At 38.6% G+C, this 13273-nt stretch overlaps 1 protein-coding gene across 3 annotated transcripts in view; it reads left to right on the forward strand.

The window, feature by feature from the left end:
- The window catches only part of LOC135549942 (collagen alpha-1(XIV) chain-like), a 96999-nt gene that overhangs the window by 45676 nt on the left and 38050 nt on the right, over nt 1-13273 (forward strand). For all 3 annotated transcript variants that reach the window (XM_064980342.1, XM_064980343.1, XM_064980344.1), the window contains exons 20-22: nt 305-427; nt 3030-3179; nt 5712-5828. In XM_064980342.1, the coding sequence (XP_064836414.1) occupies nt 305-427; nt 3030-3179; nt 5712-5828 (390 nt within the window). The remainder of the gene's footprint in view (nt 1-304; nt 428-3029; nt 3180-5711; nt 5829-13273) is intronic.

A 13273-nucleotide genomic window follows, 5' to 3' on the forward strand; every position in this document is an offset into this window, starting at 1 on the left:
ATCGTGTTTAGTTTAAGAACTCCCCAGTGTGCTTCTCTTTTTAGGACAGGAGGATGGAGTGACTCATATGTACGCAGAGTTTCTCATCTACAATTCATAACTGTACCTTACTGTACCTTATTACTGAGTGAGTTCTGTTCTCTCTCTCTGTCCATCGCTCACTCATTCTATACCTCTATCTCTCTCTCTAACTTTCTGTCTGTCTCTTTTGTTCTTTTTCCATTTAACTCTCCCTATATCTATCTGTCTCATGTCTCAATACTTATTTCCCACCTATCCATCTCTTCTTTCATTCATCCTGCAGTGCCACTGTCTGCTCCTAGGAACCTGAGAGTGTCGGAGGAATGGTACAACCGCTTCCGTATCACCTGGGACACACCCCCATCCCCCACTATGGGCTATAGAGTCGTCTACAAACCCATCTCTGGTATGTACACACACATTCATGCCCCCCCCCACACACACAGTACTGATTATTTCTAAAGACAGCCCATCTTACCCACATAAACCCTACATTATGTATACTGATTATTAAAGCATATATTATACGGTCCATCTCTTCCTTTTACTACTACTACTATTACTACTACTATTATTACTACTAATTTTACTACTACTACTGCTATTACTACTATTACTACTACTACTACTACTACTACTATTGCTACTACCACTTTTACTACAACTATTACTATTACTACTACTGCTACTATTACTGCTACTATTACTATTGTTACTACTACCACAATTACTATTACTGCTACTACTACTATTACTACTACTACTATTATTACTAGTACTACTATTACTATTACTACTATTGCTGTTATTACTACTATTATTGATGCTACTACCATTGGTCTATTACTACTACTACTACTACTATTATTACTACTATCACTACTACTACTACTACTACTACTAGTACCACTACTGCTGTTACTACTACTATCAGTACTCCTACTATTACTACTATTAGTATTTTACTACTACTACTATCACTACTAGTACTACTACTACTATTACTACTACTGCTACTACTACTACTACCATTACTACTACTACTATTAATATTACTACTAATGTCACTACTATTACTAGTAATAATACTACTATTACTACTACTATCAGTACTCCTACTATTATTACTACTACTATCAATACTACTACTAGTAATATTACTACTAGTACTACTACTATCAGTACTCCTACTACTACTATTACTACCACTACTCGTACTAGTACTATTACTACTACTACTACTACTACTACTATTACTAATACTATTACTATTACTACCACTACTAATATTACTACTAGTACTACTACTATCAGTACTCCTACTACTACTATTACTACCACTACTAGTACTAGTACTATTACTACTACTACTACTACTACTACTACTATTACTAATACTATTACTATTACTACCACTACTAATATTACTACTAGTACTACTACTATCAGTACTCCTACTACTACTATTACTACCACTACTAGTACTAGTACTATTACTACTACTACTACTACCACTACTATTACTAATACTAATATTACTAGTATTATCACTACTACTACTACTACTACTACTACTACTAGTACTACAACTACTATTACTACTACGATCGGTACTCCTACTACTACTACTATTACTACTACTATTACTACTACCACAATTACTATTACTGCTTCTATTAATACTACTATTACTAGTGCTACTATTACTATTACTACTATTGCTATTGCTGTTATTACTTCTGCTACTACCATTGGTCTATTACTACTACTACTATTATTACTACTATCACTACTACTACTACTAGTACCACTACTGCTGTTACTACTACTACTATCAGTACTCCTACTATTACTATTACTACTATTAGTATTTTACTACTACTACTATCACTACTAGTACTACTACTACTACTACTACTACTACTACTACTACTACTACTACCATTACTACTACTACTATTAATATTACTACTAATGTCACCACTATTACTAGTAATAATACTACTATTACTACTACTATCAGTACTCCTACTACTATCAGTACTACTACTAGTAATATTACTACTAGTACTACTACTATCAGTACTCCTACTACTACTATTACTACTAGTACTAGTACTATTACTACTACTACTATTACTACTACTAGTATTACTACTATCACTACTAATACTAGTACTACTACAACTATCAGTACTCCTACTAATACTATTACTAATATTACTATTACTATTAGTATATTACTACTACTACTACTATCACTACTACTACTATTACTACTACTATCACTACTACTACTACTGCTATTACTACTATTATTAGTATATTACTACTACTTTTATTACTATTACTATCACTACTACTAGTACTACTATTACTACTACTATCAGTACTCCTACTACTACTACTACTACTACTAGTACTACTACAACTACTAGTACTAGTACTACTATCAGTACTCCTTCTACTACTATTACTACTATTATTACTACTACTATCACTACTAGTACTATTACTAATATTACTGCTACTACTACTGCACACACACAGTGAAAAAGTGCATGAATCCTCATTCAATATATTTTGTTAACTACAAAGGATAATCTTCTGGGCCCCCTTCTACGCTTGTGATCCTATTCACATGTGATCTGTCCAATTCATCACATTCTAAGCACAAAATGCTTATTAACAGAGAAATACCTATCATGCTATTGAGGGCAAAACCGCATTGACACAAAACATATTTAAAACTTTCCACACAATTATGTTTAAAGCTGTTTTCTGACTGACAAGCCACTACACTCAACTCCACTCCACCATTAATACGATGCAGTATTCATGAAATTCATGCAATCACGGACAGCTGAAAAAAAATCAATAATGTTTTAAATGCTCCTTAGGCGAGAGTAGCCTACGAGTTCTGCAAGCAGTGTGCTGTTGTATGTGTGGTAGTGAATGTGAGCTGTCTCTCTCAAACACACACACACACATACCTCTCTTCTCCACAGCTCCGGGGCCTGCTTTGGAGACCTTTGTGGGCGAGGACGTGAACACCATGCTGATCCTGAACCTGATGAGCGGTACTGAGTACGGCGTCAGGGTCATCGCCTCCTACACTACCGGCTCCAGCGAGACCCTCACCGGCAAGGCCAGGACATGTGAGTAGACTAGCCCCAGGTAGAATGGGACTTGAGAATGGATACTTTGCATAATAAACAGTTAATGAATCGATAATTCAACTTATTTAACTTATTTAACTCAGCGCCTCCAGGTAGAACGGGACTCCAGAATGGACACTGTGTATACTGTAACTGCATAATTACTTACTTACTTATCCTCTTCATGCCTACAGAACATAACAAACCTTTATACTAAACAGTTTAATACTTACTACAAGATTTTTGGTCACATTGATCGCTCATCAGAAACAAGACAATTTACATCAAATAATGACATTTTTAGATATTATACCACTTTCGTTAGTCATCATCTTCTTTCCAATCCAATGTAAGGTTGAGTTAGACCCCTCTCTACATTTAGCCAGAGTGATTAGGGTTCAGTGCCTTGCTCAAGGGCACGTCAACACATTTTTCACCTATTTGGCTCAGGGATTCGAACCAGAAACCTTTCAGTTACTGGGCCAAAGCTCCTAACCTCTAGACCACCTGCCGCCCCTGTAGGTTGACTAGAACTGTCTGAGTCAGTGTGAATTATTGAGTAGCATAGCTTCACTCCATCAGAGACTGAAGACGCCACAATGATATCAAGTGGCCAGGCATGCGTGCCTAATGTAGTACCAGTGTCAGCGACTCAGCACTGTAACAGAGATCATTGTCTTATTAGAGCTGGCAGCTCCCAGATAATCAGATTGTAGGGAGGAGTGGAGACTAGAGACTTGTATTCGTTTGCGTTAAGACTACGCTATCACCTTGTGCATAATAATTAAGCAAAGCACGCTTGGGTAGCACGCGATTTTGAAGGGCATAGATAGCAATATAGCCATCAGGATAGGGGTGTCTCTTGGGTGGAGTTTGATGCCTGACTGACATACAGTGAGCATGTTAATGAACACGGCACTATAATAAGAGAAAATGGGGATGGCTCAATGTCATGTTCAAGATCTCCTTGTCTTACTGTTATTTTTAAATATAGTTGTGTTGTGAATGTTAATGAATGGCTATATTTTATGTTATGTAATATGTAACGCAGTCTACCTTAAACATTGTGAATTTAGTCATATGCATTGTGAAATTTGCATGATCCAAGGTATGCATATGAGATTATTTACCAAACAGTTGTGGGTAAATTTGTTTTTGTGACTCTCAGTACAAACCATGGACAAAATTTACTCCCCAAAACACTAATCCACCAATTTTTCACATTTGTGTTTTTTCCTTAGAAATGACTGCTTATGAGTACTTTCATGTGTGTGTAAAATATAACTGTTCTCAGATTTTGATGCATATATTTTAAATGTGTAGTAAAATGTTAGTTTTTTTGCAGAACGCTATATATCCATTGTTTAGCTGGATGCAATGTTCGCCTCCTATATATTTAACTGTGATATGTGGTTGTCTCCCTTAGCTATTGGAGGATAAATGCACTTACTGTAAGTCGATCTCGATAAGAACCTTTGTTAAATGACAACATTGTCAAATGCAAATGTTATAGATACAAATCTCATATTACTGTATTGAGTTATTATTATTAGTTTAAAATGTAAATATTGATGTCACAAATGTATAATTTGTACATTTCTTTGTTAAAAATGTAGTTATTTGTTACATTTGACTCTGTAAAACATAGCTGTACTACTTATTTCTCTGAGAGTGAGGCGGATATATAGCATTTAGCAAAAAAAACGTAATTTGTCTCTCTGAAATGAAACCATCAAGTGATAGATTTTAAACGAATACATGTCTGTCATTGAACAACATGCCATGATTAAATAGTGAAAAAACATACCAATCTTTTTCATATTTTCTTTAAACAATAAAACCTAAATTTACTAACATTTCTGAAAATGGATATGTAGCGTTTTGGAATGAAACTGTACTGTCCCACTGAAATATTCAAACCCATAGCAGCACGCAATAATGAGATTAAGAAATGCATGCATATATTTGCATAAATGGTTTGTACTGTTGATCGTTAGGAGTAACATACCGGCACCATATTTCAACTCTCAAAATAACTTTTACGCAATGAAAAATGCATGCGTGGGTTACTGAAGCCAAGGCTCCATATATTTAGAGTCCAACTCAAATGGAGACATATGCTGTGTGGCGATAGATGTACTGCCTGACGGTAAATATCTGCTCGGTATCGTTAAGGATATGCAGGTCTTGTGCTGTATCATTTTATCACTGGTGTTTTTACCGTCACTGCTCTCGTTAAAGTCAAGTCACGATGACAAGATTACAATCCAATATGTTGCAGTATAGCATTACAGTCTACTGGATACTGATCCATAGACATGCTTTTCAGTATTAGGCCCGTTGTGAAATGGGTTCCAGTATGATATGGTGCATCTGCCACATGCAGGACAACAACAAAGGAGTTGGCTCAAGCAGAGGCAGATCTGGCATCCATGCGCACACTATGTATCTCCTTCAGAGGAGTGGTATGGTTTCCAGTGTGATGTGGTGGATCTATTACAGTAATAATGTGCCTGTCTCTCTCTGTCACAGTGTACCTTGGAGTGACCAATCTGAACACCTACCAGGTGAGGATGACCAGCGTGTGTGCCCAGTGGGGTGCCCACCGCCACGCCACTCTGTACCGTGTGGTCATCGAGTCGCTGCTCAGTGAGTACCGAGCACCACACAAACATACACTATTATCAACTTCCCTGTGCCTTTTGAACCAACAACAGTTTGTTTATGGTATTGAGCTTACTAAAAGCAAGTAATTTGTCGTGGCAGGAAAATATCCACACCCTCTCCTTGACAGTATTTTAATTTTTTTATTTCACCTTTATTTAACCAGGTAGGCTAGTTGAGAACAAGTTCTCATTTACAACTGCGACCTGGCCAAGATAAAGCAAAGCAGTGCGACACAAACAACAACATAGAGTTACACATAAACAAACGTACAGTCAATAACACAATAGAAAAATCTATGTACAGAGGAGTAGGTAGGTAAGGCAATAAATAGGCCAAATAGGCTAAATAATTATAATTTAGCATTAACAATGCTGTGTGCAGACTTACACTGTACAGTACAGTATATGCAACCAAATCCACATTGGTATTCCCACATACTGACACAGCCACTCTAGTGGAAGGAGGTGATTACCATGCGGCCACACGTCTCCATGTGGATAAGGCTGTCAGCTCACCCCTAAAATCCACGTGATCCCGGTCAGGATTTATGCTCCTGGCAGGGAATCACGGTCGGGACACGGAAGCCTGCCAGGAGGAGGATTCACTTGTAATCCTGACAGAGATTTCACACATCTCAACATAACTGAATAAGGAACTGGGGGATAGTCATTTGTAACATTATTCAAATGCTGTGATATACCATGTTATTGTCACGGCAGATTTCCTCCTCTTCCTCTGAAGAGGTGAAACAAGGATCGGACCAATATGCGGCGTGGTAAGTGTCCATGGTATTTAATAAGAAAACTCAACATGAACACAAATACAAAACAAAAAAGTGAACTGGCAACGAAACAGTCCCGTGTGGCACAAACACTGACACAGGAAATAATCACCCACCAAAATACTCAAAGAACATGGCTGCCTAAATATGGTTCCCAATCAGAGACAACGATAAGCACCTGCCTCTAATTGAGAACCAATCTAGGCAACCATAGACTTAATAAACACCTAGAAAGGAAACAGCCATAGACTTAATAAACACCTAGAAAGGAAACAGCCCCATAAACAAACAAAACCCCTAGACAAGGAAAACACATACAGCACCCATGTCACACCCTGACCTAACCAAAATAACAAGGAAAACAAAGAACACTAAGGTCAGGGTGTGACAGTTACAGTATATTATGCTATATTATATGCAGTATAAAGCATAAAATATAACATCAGTAGGACAGACTGTACAGGTTTGGTACAGGGGCTAGTATTTGGGGTTAGAGTTTTGGTTTAGAGTCATATAGAGTACAGTAGGCCTATAAGGCTTTTAAAAAGGTGAGCTGATTTGACATTTACATATACTATAGTTAAAAAAGTGAACGATGGCTAGCCAAGTGTGAGTGGGGACAAGATATACAGTGCATTCGAAACTATTCAGACCCTTTGATTTTTTGTATGGTTAAAGCCTATTTCGAAAATTGTTTAAATAGTTTGTTTCCCTCATTAATCTACACACGATACCCGATAATGACGAAGCAAAAACATAAAAAAACTGCAATCACATTTACATAAGTATTCAGACCCTTTACACAGTACTTTGTTGAAGCACCTTTGGCAGTGGTTACAGCCTCGTGTATTCTTGGGTATGACACTACAAGCTTGGCACACCTCTATTTGGGGAGTTTTTCCCATTCTTCTCTGTAGATCCTCTCAAGCTCTGTCAGATTGGATGCTGAGCATTGCTACACAGCTATTTTCAGGTCTCTCCAGAGATGTTAGATCGGGTTCAAGTACAGGCTTTTTTACCTGGGCCACTCAAGGACATTCAGAGATTGCGTTGTCTTTGTCAGTGTGCTTACATCCCCACAGCATGCTGCTACCACCACCATGCTTCACCGTAGGGAAGGTGCCAGGTTTCCTCCAGACATGACGCTTGGCATTCAGGCCAAAGAGTTCAATCTTGGTTTCATCAGACCAGAGATTCTTGTTTCTCATGGTCTGAGAGTCTTTAGGTGGCTATTGGCAAGCTCCAAGCGGGCTGTCATGTGCCTTTTACTGAGGAGTGGCTTTTGTCTGGCCACTCTACGATAAAGGTCTGATTGGTGGAGTGCTGGAGAGATGGTTGTCCTTCTGGAAGGTTCTCCCTTCTCCACAGAGGAACTCTAGAGCTCTGTCAGAGTGACCATTGGGTTCTTGGTCACCTTCCTGACCAAGGCCCTTCTCCCCCGATTGCTCAGTTTAGCCGGGTGGCAAGCTCTAGGAAGAGTCTTGATGGTTCTAAACTTCTTCCATTTACGAATGATGGAGGCCACTGTGTTCTTGAGGACCTTCAATGCTGCAGACATTTTTTTGTACCCTTCCCCAGATCTGTGCCTTGACACAATCCTGTCTCAGAGCTCTACGGACAATTCCTTTGACTCATGACATTGTTTTTGCTCTGACATACGCTGTCAACTGTGGGACCTTATATAGAAAGGTATGTGCCTTTCTAAATCATGTCCCATTAATTGAATTTACCACAGGTGGACTTCAATCATGTTGTAGAAACATCTCAAGGATGATCAATGAAAACAGGATGCACCTGAGCTCAGTTTCGAGTCTCATAGCAAAGGGTCTCAATACGTATGTAAATACGGTATTTTTGTTTTTTAGGTTTAATACATATGCCAAAAATGTCTAAAACCTGTTTTCACTTTGTCGTTATAGGGTGTTGTGTGTAGATTGCTGTTAAGGCTGTTACGTAACAAATGTGGAAAATGTCAAGGGGTCTGAATACTTTCCCAAGGCACTGTACTTGTTATGCGGATGACCGTAATTGCACCTCATTTTTGAAAATGTTAGGATGAGAAAGAAAAACAATTGGGTTTCTTGTTCAACGTGCTCTGACAGGGAGTTCCAGACACTTTTGTTCCAGATTGTAGTTAACTAGATACTGAATTTGCATCGAAGTAGCACATTATTAGGCAAAACAATTATATTCAGGAAAATATTCTCGGAGCCTTTTTCCTTCTAAGTAATAATTATCACTTCACAGACGTGAGACTTCCAACCAACTGTCAGTGTGGGTGGGTGTCTGGAAGTGAAATTAAACCTGATGTCAAAGTGAGAGTTTGCTACTCAGTCAGTGCCGTAGTCCTAAATAGATATTTAAAGTTTATGAGAAGTTTTAATGCCCTCAAATTGGTCTAAATTCTATATTGTATGCCCTTCCATAGGATTATACGACATAAGTCCTGAATTAATGAGAACCTGGCATTCATCTAATTCTAGCCAATTAATGACATCCAATTAAAATTTCTCCTAATATACAGTTAACATTTAGTGCAACAGGTGGAATATTTGTCACGATCGTCATATGGAGTAGACCAAAGCGCAGCGTGAATGCATAGTTGAACGGATGACGAAAAAACACGAAGTACACTGAACAAACTAACAAAACAACAACCGGCCGTGACTGCTAATGAACACTGTGCTAACATGCAACATAACATAGGCAATAACCCACAAAATACCCAAAGAACCCAAAGAAGATGGCTGCCTAAATATGGTTCCCAATCAGAGACAACGATAAACACCTACCTCTAATTGAGAACCAATGTAGGCAACCATAGACCTACATAAACACCTAGATGGAAACAACCCCATAAATCTACAAAACCCCTAGACAGTGAAAAAACCCTAGATGAGACAAAAACACACATACCACCCTCATCACAACCTGACCTAACCAAAATATATAAAGAAAACAAAGAATACTCAGGTCAGGGCGTGACAATATTTCAGTTATAGAACATTTAAAATGTCTATGTCACATCAATGCTGTGTCGATCCAAATATGAGTATAATCTGTCAGATAGGGAAATAATGCAAGCAATTCATCAAGTTTAACACTGAGACCAAAACTTCATTATTATCATGTAGCATTTCGCACATTGCAATTTCGCAGCATTACCTTTGGGAGCTCCTGAAATATTACATCTATCAGCCGGCATTAGCCCAAATTAGGATTTATGATGGCTAGATAAATATATAATTACCCAGAGAAAATACCACCTCGGTGTATGTTGGAAAATGGCTTGAATTGAGGCCTTAAGGGGAACATTCCGAAATAAAAAAATTATGGGGTGAGAAATGAGCCCGCCACCTATACAGGAGACCTAATAATGAGATTCTATTCAGATTAAGGCCACCGCTTGAGTTGACAGATTTTTGAATAACCCCCACAGTTTGTGTAAGAGGCACAGGTCTTGATACATGTTTAAGACACAGCTTTAGTATGTTCAATAGGTGCTAATACTGTGTGCATATTCAGCTCTGTGCTTTTTGACACAGTAGTCATTGGAAATTACTGAATAGAATGTGTTTGTAAATAGGCTGTTACTTTGTCAGAATCTAACCACCTTTAAGTTCTATGTATTACTCGGCTACATTGTCAGTGATTACAAAATATGCCAACTGTACCCTGGTATCATCTGTCATTATGGCTGTAATAATACTAGTCCTCCAATTCAGAAGATGCTTCACTTGTGTCACGCTCAGATATTGATATTTACTTGATGCTTAAAGGGATACTTTGGGATTTTTGCAATTAGGCCCTTTATCTACAGTGCATTCTGAAAGTATTCAGACCCCTTGTCACATTCGTTATAAGGATCGGACCAAGGCGCAGCGTGGTATGCGTACATTCTTATTATTTAAAGAATAAAACACTGAACAAACTAACAAAATAACAAAACGAAACGTGAAGCTATACAAACGAGTGCTGACAGGCAACTACACATAGACAAGATTCCACAAACACCAAAGGGAAATGGCTATCTAAATATGATCCCCAATCAGAGACAACGATAAACAGCTGTCTCTGATTGGGAACCATATCAGGCCAACATAGAATTACAAAAAACCCTTGACCTACAAAACCCTGACATACAAAAACCCTAGACAATACAGAAATCCTAGACAATACAAAACTAGCGTACCCACCCTAGTCACACCCTGACCTAAACAAAATATAAGGAAAACAGAGACATCTCAGGTCAAGGCGTGACACCTCTTCACTTTTTCCAAATGTTGTTTACATTGCAGTCTTATTCTAAACTGGTGTCACGCCTTGGTCTTAGTATTTTGTGTTTTAGTTAATTAGTTGGTCAGGCCAGGGTGTGACATGGGTTTATTGTTTGTTGTAATTCTTAGTGGGGTTTTTTAGTTATTGGGATTGTGGCTGATTAGGGGTGTGTGTTACATAGGTTTGGCTGCCTGAGGCGGTTCTCAATCAGAGTCAGGTGATTCTCGTTGTCTCTGATTGGGAACCGTATTTAGGTAGCCTGGGTTTCACTTTGTATTTCGTGGGTGATTGTTCCTGTCTCTGTGTTAGTGTTCACCAGACAGGCTGTATAGGTTTTTCACGTTCCGTTTGTTGTTTTTGTTATTTCATGTATCGTCATTTGTTATATTAAAAACATGAGTAACCAACACGCTGCATTTCGGTCCGACTCTCTTTCGACAAACGAAGAACGCCGTTACAACTGGATTAAATAAAATACAAAATCTCATCAATCTACACACATTATCCCATAATGAACAAAGGGCAAACAGGTTTAAAATGTTTTATGTAAATATATTTAAAAAAATGTTTACTGAAATTATTTACATATTTATTCAGACCATTTGCTATGAGACTCGAAATTGAGCTCAGGTGCATCCTGTTTCCACCATTGAGATGTTTCTACAACTTGATTGGATAATTTTTAAATGGAAGAACTTTGGAACCACCAAAGACTCTTCCTAGAGCTGACCGCCTGGCCAAACTGAGCGATCGGGGGAGAAGGACCTTGGTCAGAGAGGTTAAATGCAGTGGTTCGCACTTTTAGTTTTGCGCGAATGTTTCCATCTATCCACGGTTTCTGGTTAGGGTAGGTTTTAATAGTCACAGTGGGTACAACTGATTTGCCAAAAGGAGGTCGGGGGGGGGGGGGCTTGTAGGCATGTCAGAAGTTGGAGTAACAGTGGTCGAGTGTTGCAGCAGCGCAAGTACTACAGTCGATATGTTGATAGAACTTCGGCAGACATTTTCTCAAATTTGCATGGTTAAAATCCCCAGCTACAATAAATGCAGCCTCAGGTTATGTGGTTTCCAGTTTGCATAAAGTCCAGTGGAGTTCTTTGAGGGCCGTCATGGTATCAGCTTGAGGGGTGATATACACGGCCGTGACTATAACCAAAGATAATACGGTGATAATACGGTCCACATTTTCTTGTGCGGTATGTTATCACAATTACACCATCGTTAATCATGAAACATACACCCCCGCCCTTCATACAGTATATCCCGAAAGAGCCATGTTTCCATGAAGCAGAGTATGTTACAATCCCTGATGTCTCTCTGGAAAGAGACCCTCACCCTGAGCTCATCAACTTTATTATCCAGAGACTAAAAATTAGCGAGTAATATACTCGGAAGCGGTGGGTGGTGTGTGCCTCCTAAATCGGACTAGAAGACCACTTCGAGTACCTCTCCTCCGCTGGCATTGTTTTTGGTCAGTTTCTGGAATCAGTTAAATTGCCCTGCGGGGTGCGAACAAAGGATCTGCTTTGGGAAAGTCATATTCCTGGTTGTAATGCTGGCAGTGCTGGTGAGTTACCACCGCTCCGATATCCAATAGTTCTTCCCGGCTGTATGAAATAACACAAAACATTTTCCTGGCTTAAAATGTAAGAAATAATACATTTGAAAAACGAAATACTGTAAAGTTTCTGATAAGAGAATTATGTTCTCCAGGTACATAACCCAATTTAATGATATTACTCTCAGTCTGCAAACCAGAATTTGTAAGATCCTGGTCGAATGAAACAGACGGAGGCCCAGCTAAAATAGTCAAAAAGGTTTATTCACGGGAACGTTCTGGCTTGCACAGTACAAAGCAATTCATTTTATACTGACTTCATACGCACGCACACACATACACACAACCATACGCACACACATACACACAAACAGACACACACAATGTCCTGCTACGCACACACTGTCTCACTACCCAGCCGACAGAGATTAGTGACCTTGTCCTTGAGACGTACTCCCCGTTCTCTCCAAAATCTCTAGTCAGGTCAGCACCGAGCTCAGACAGTCTGTGTTTTAAAATACCATAAAGACATATTGTTTTACCCTAATTCTGACTAGGACTACACATTTATTGACTATGATTTTATAAGTTCTAATTATTTCCATACAATTATGTTTCAGGGCAGAATATTCTAATCATTCAATTGACAGATAATTCTCGACTAACAGTTTCCTAAGAGCAAGAAGCGAGGCAGCCCTCTCTGTCGGTGCCATCTTAGATACCCAAGAAGACTCGAGGCTGTAATCGCTGCCAAATTTTTTATTTGCAAACATTTCTAAAAACCTGTATTTGCTTTGCCATTATGGGGTA

Source organism: Oncorhynchus masou, chromosome 12, assembly GCF_036934945.1.
Source record: "Oncorhynchus masou masou isolate Uvic2021 chromosome 12, UVic_Omas_1.1, whole genome shotgun sequence".
Taxonomy (NCBI): domain Eukaryota; kingdom Metazoa; phylum Chordata; class Actinopteri; order Salmoniformes; family Salmonidae; genus Oncorhynchus; species Oncorhynchus masou.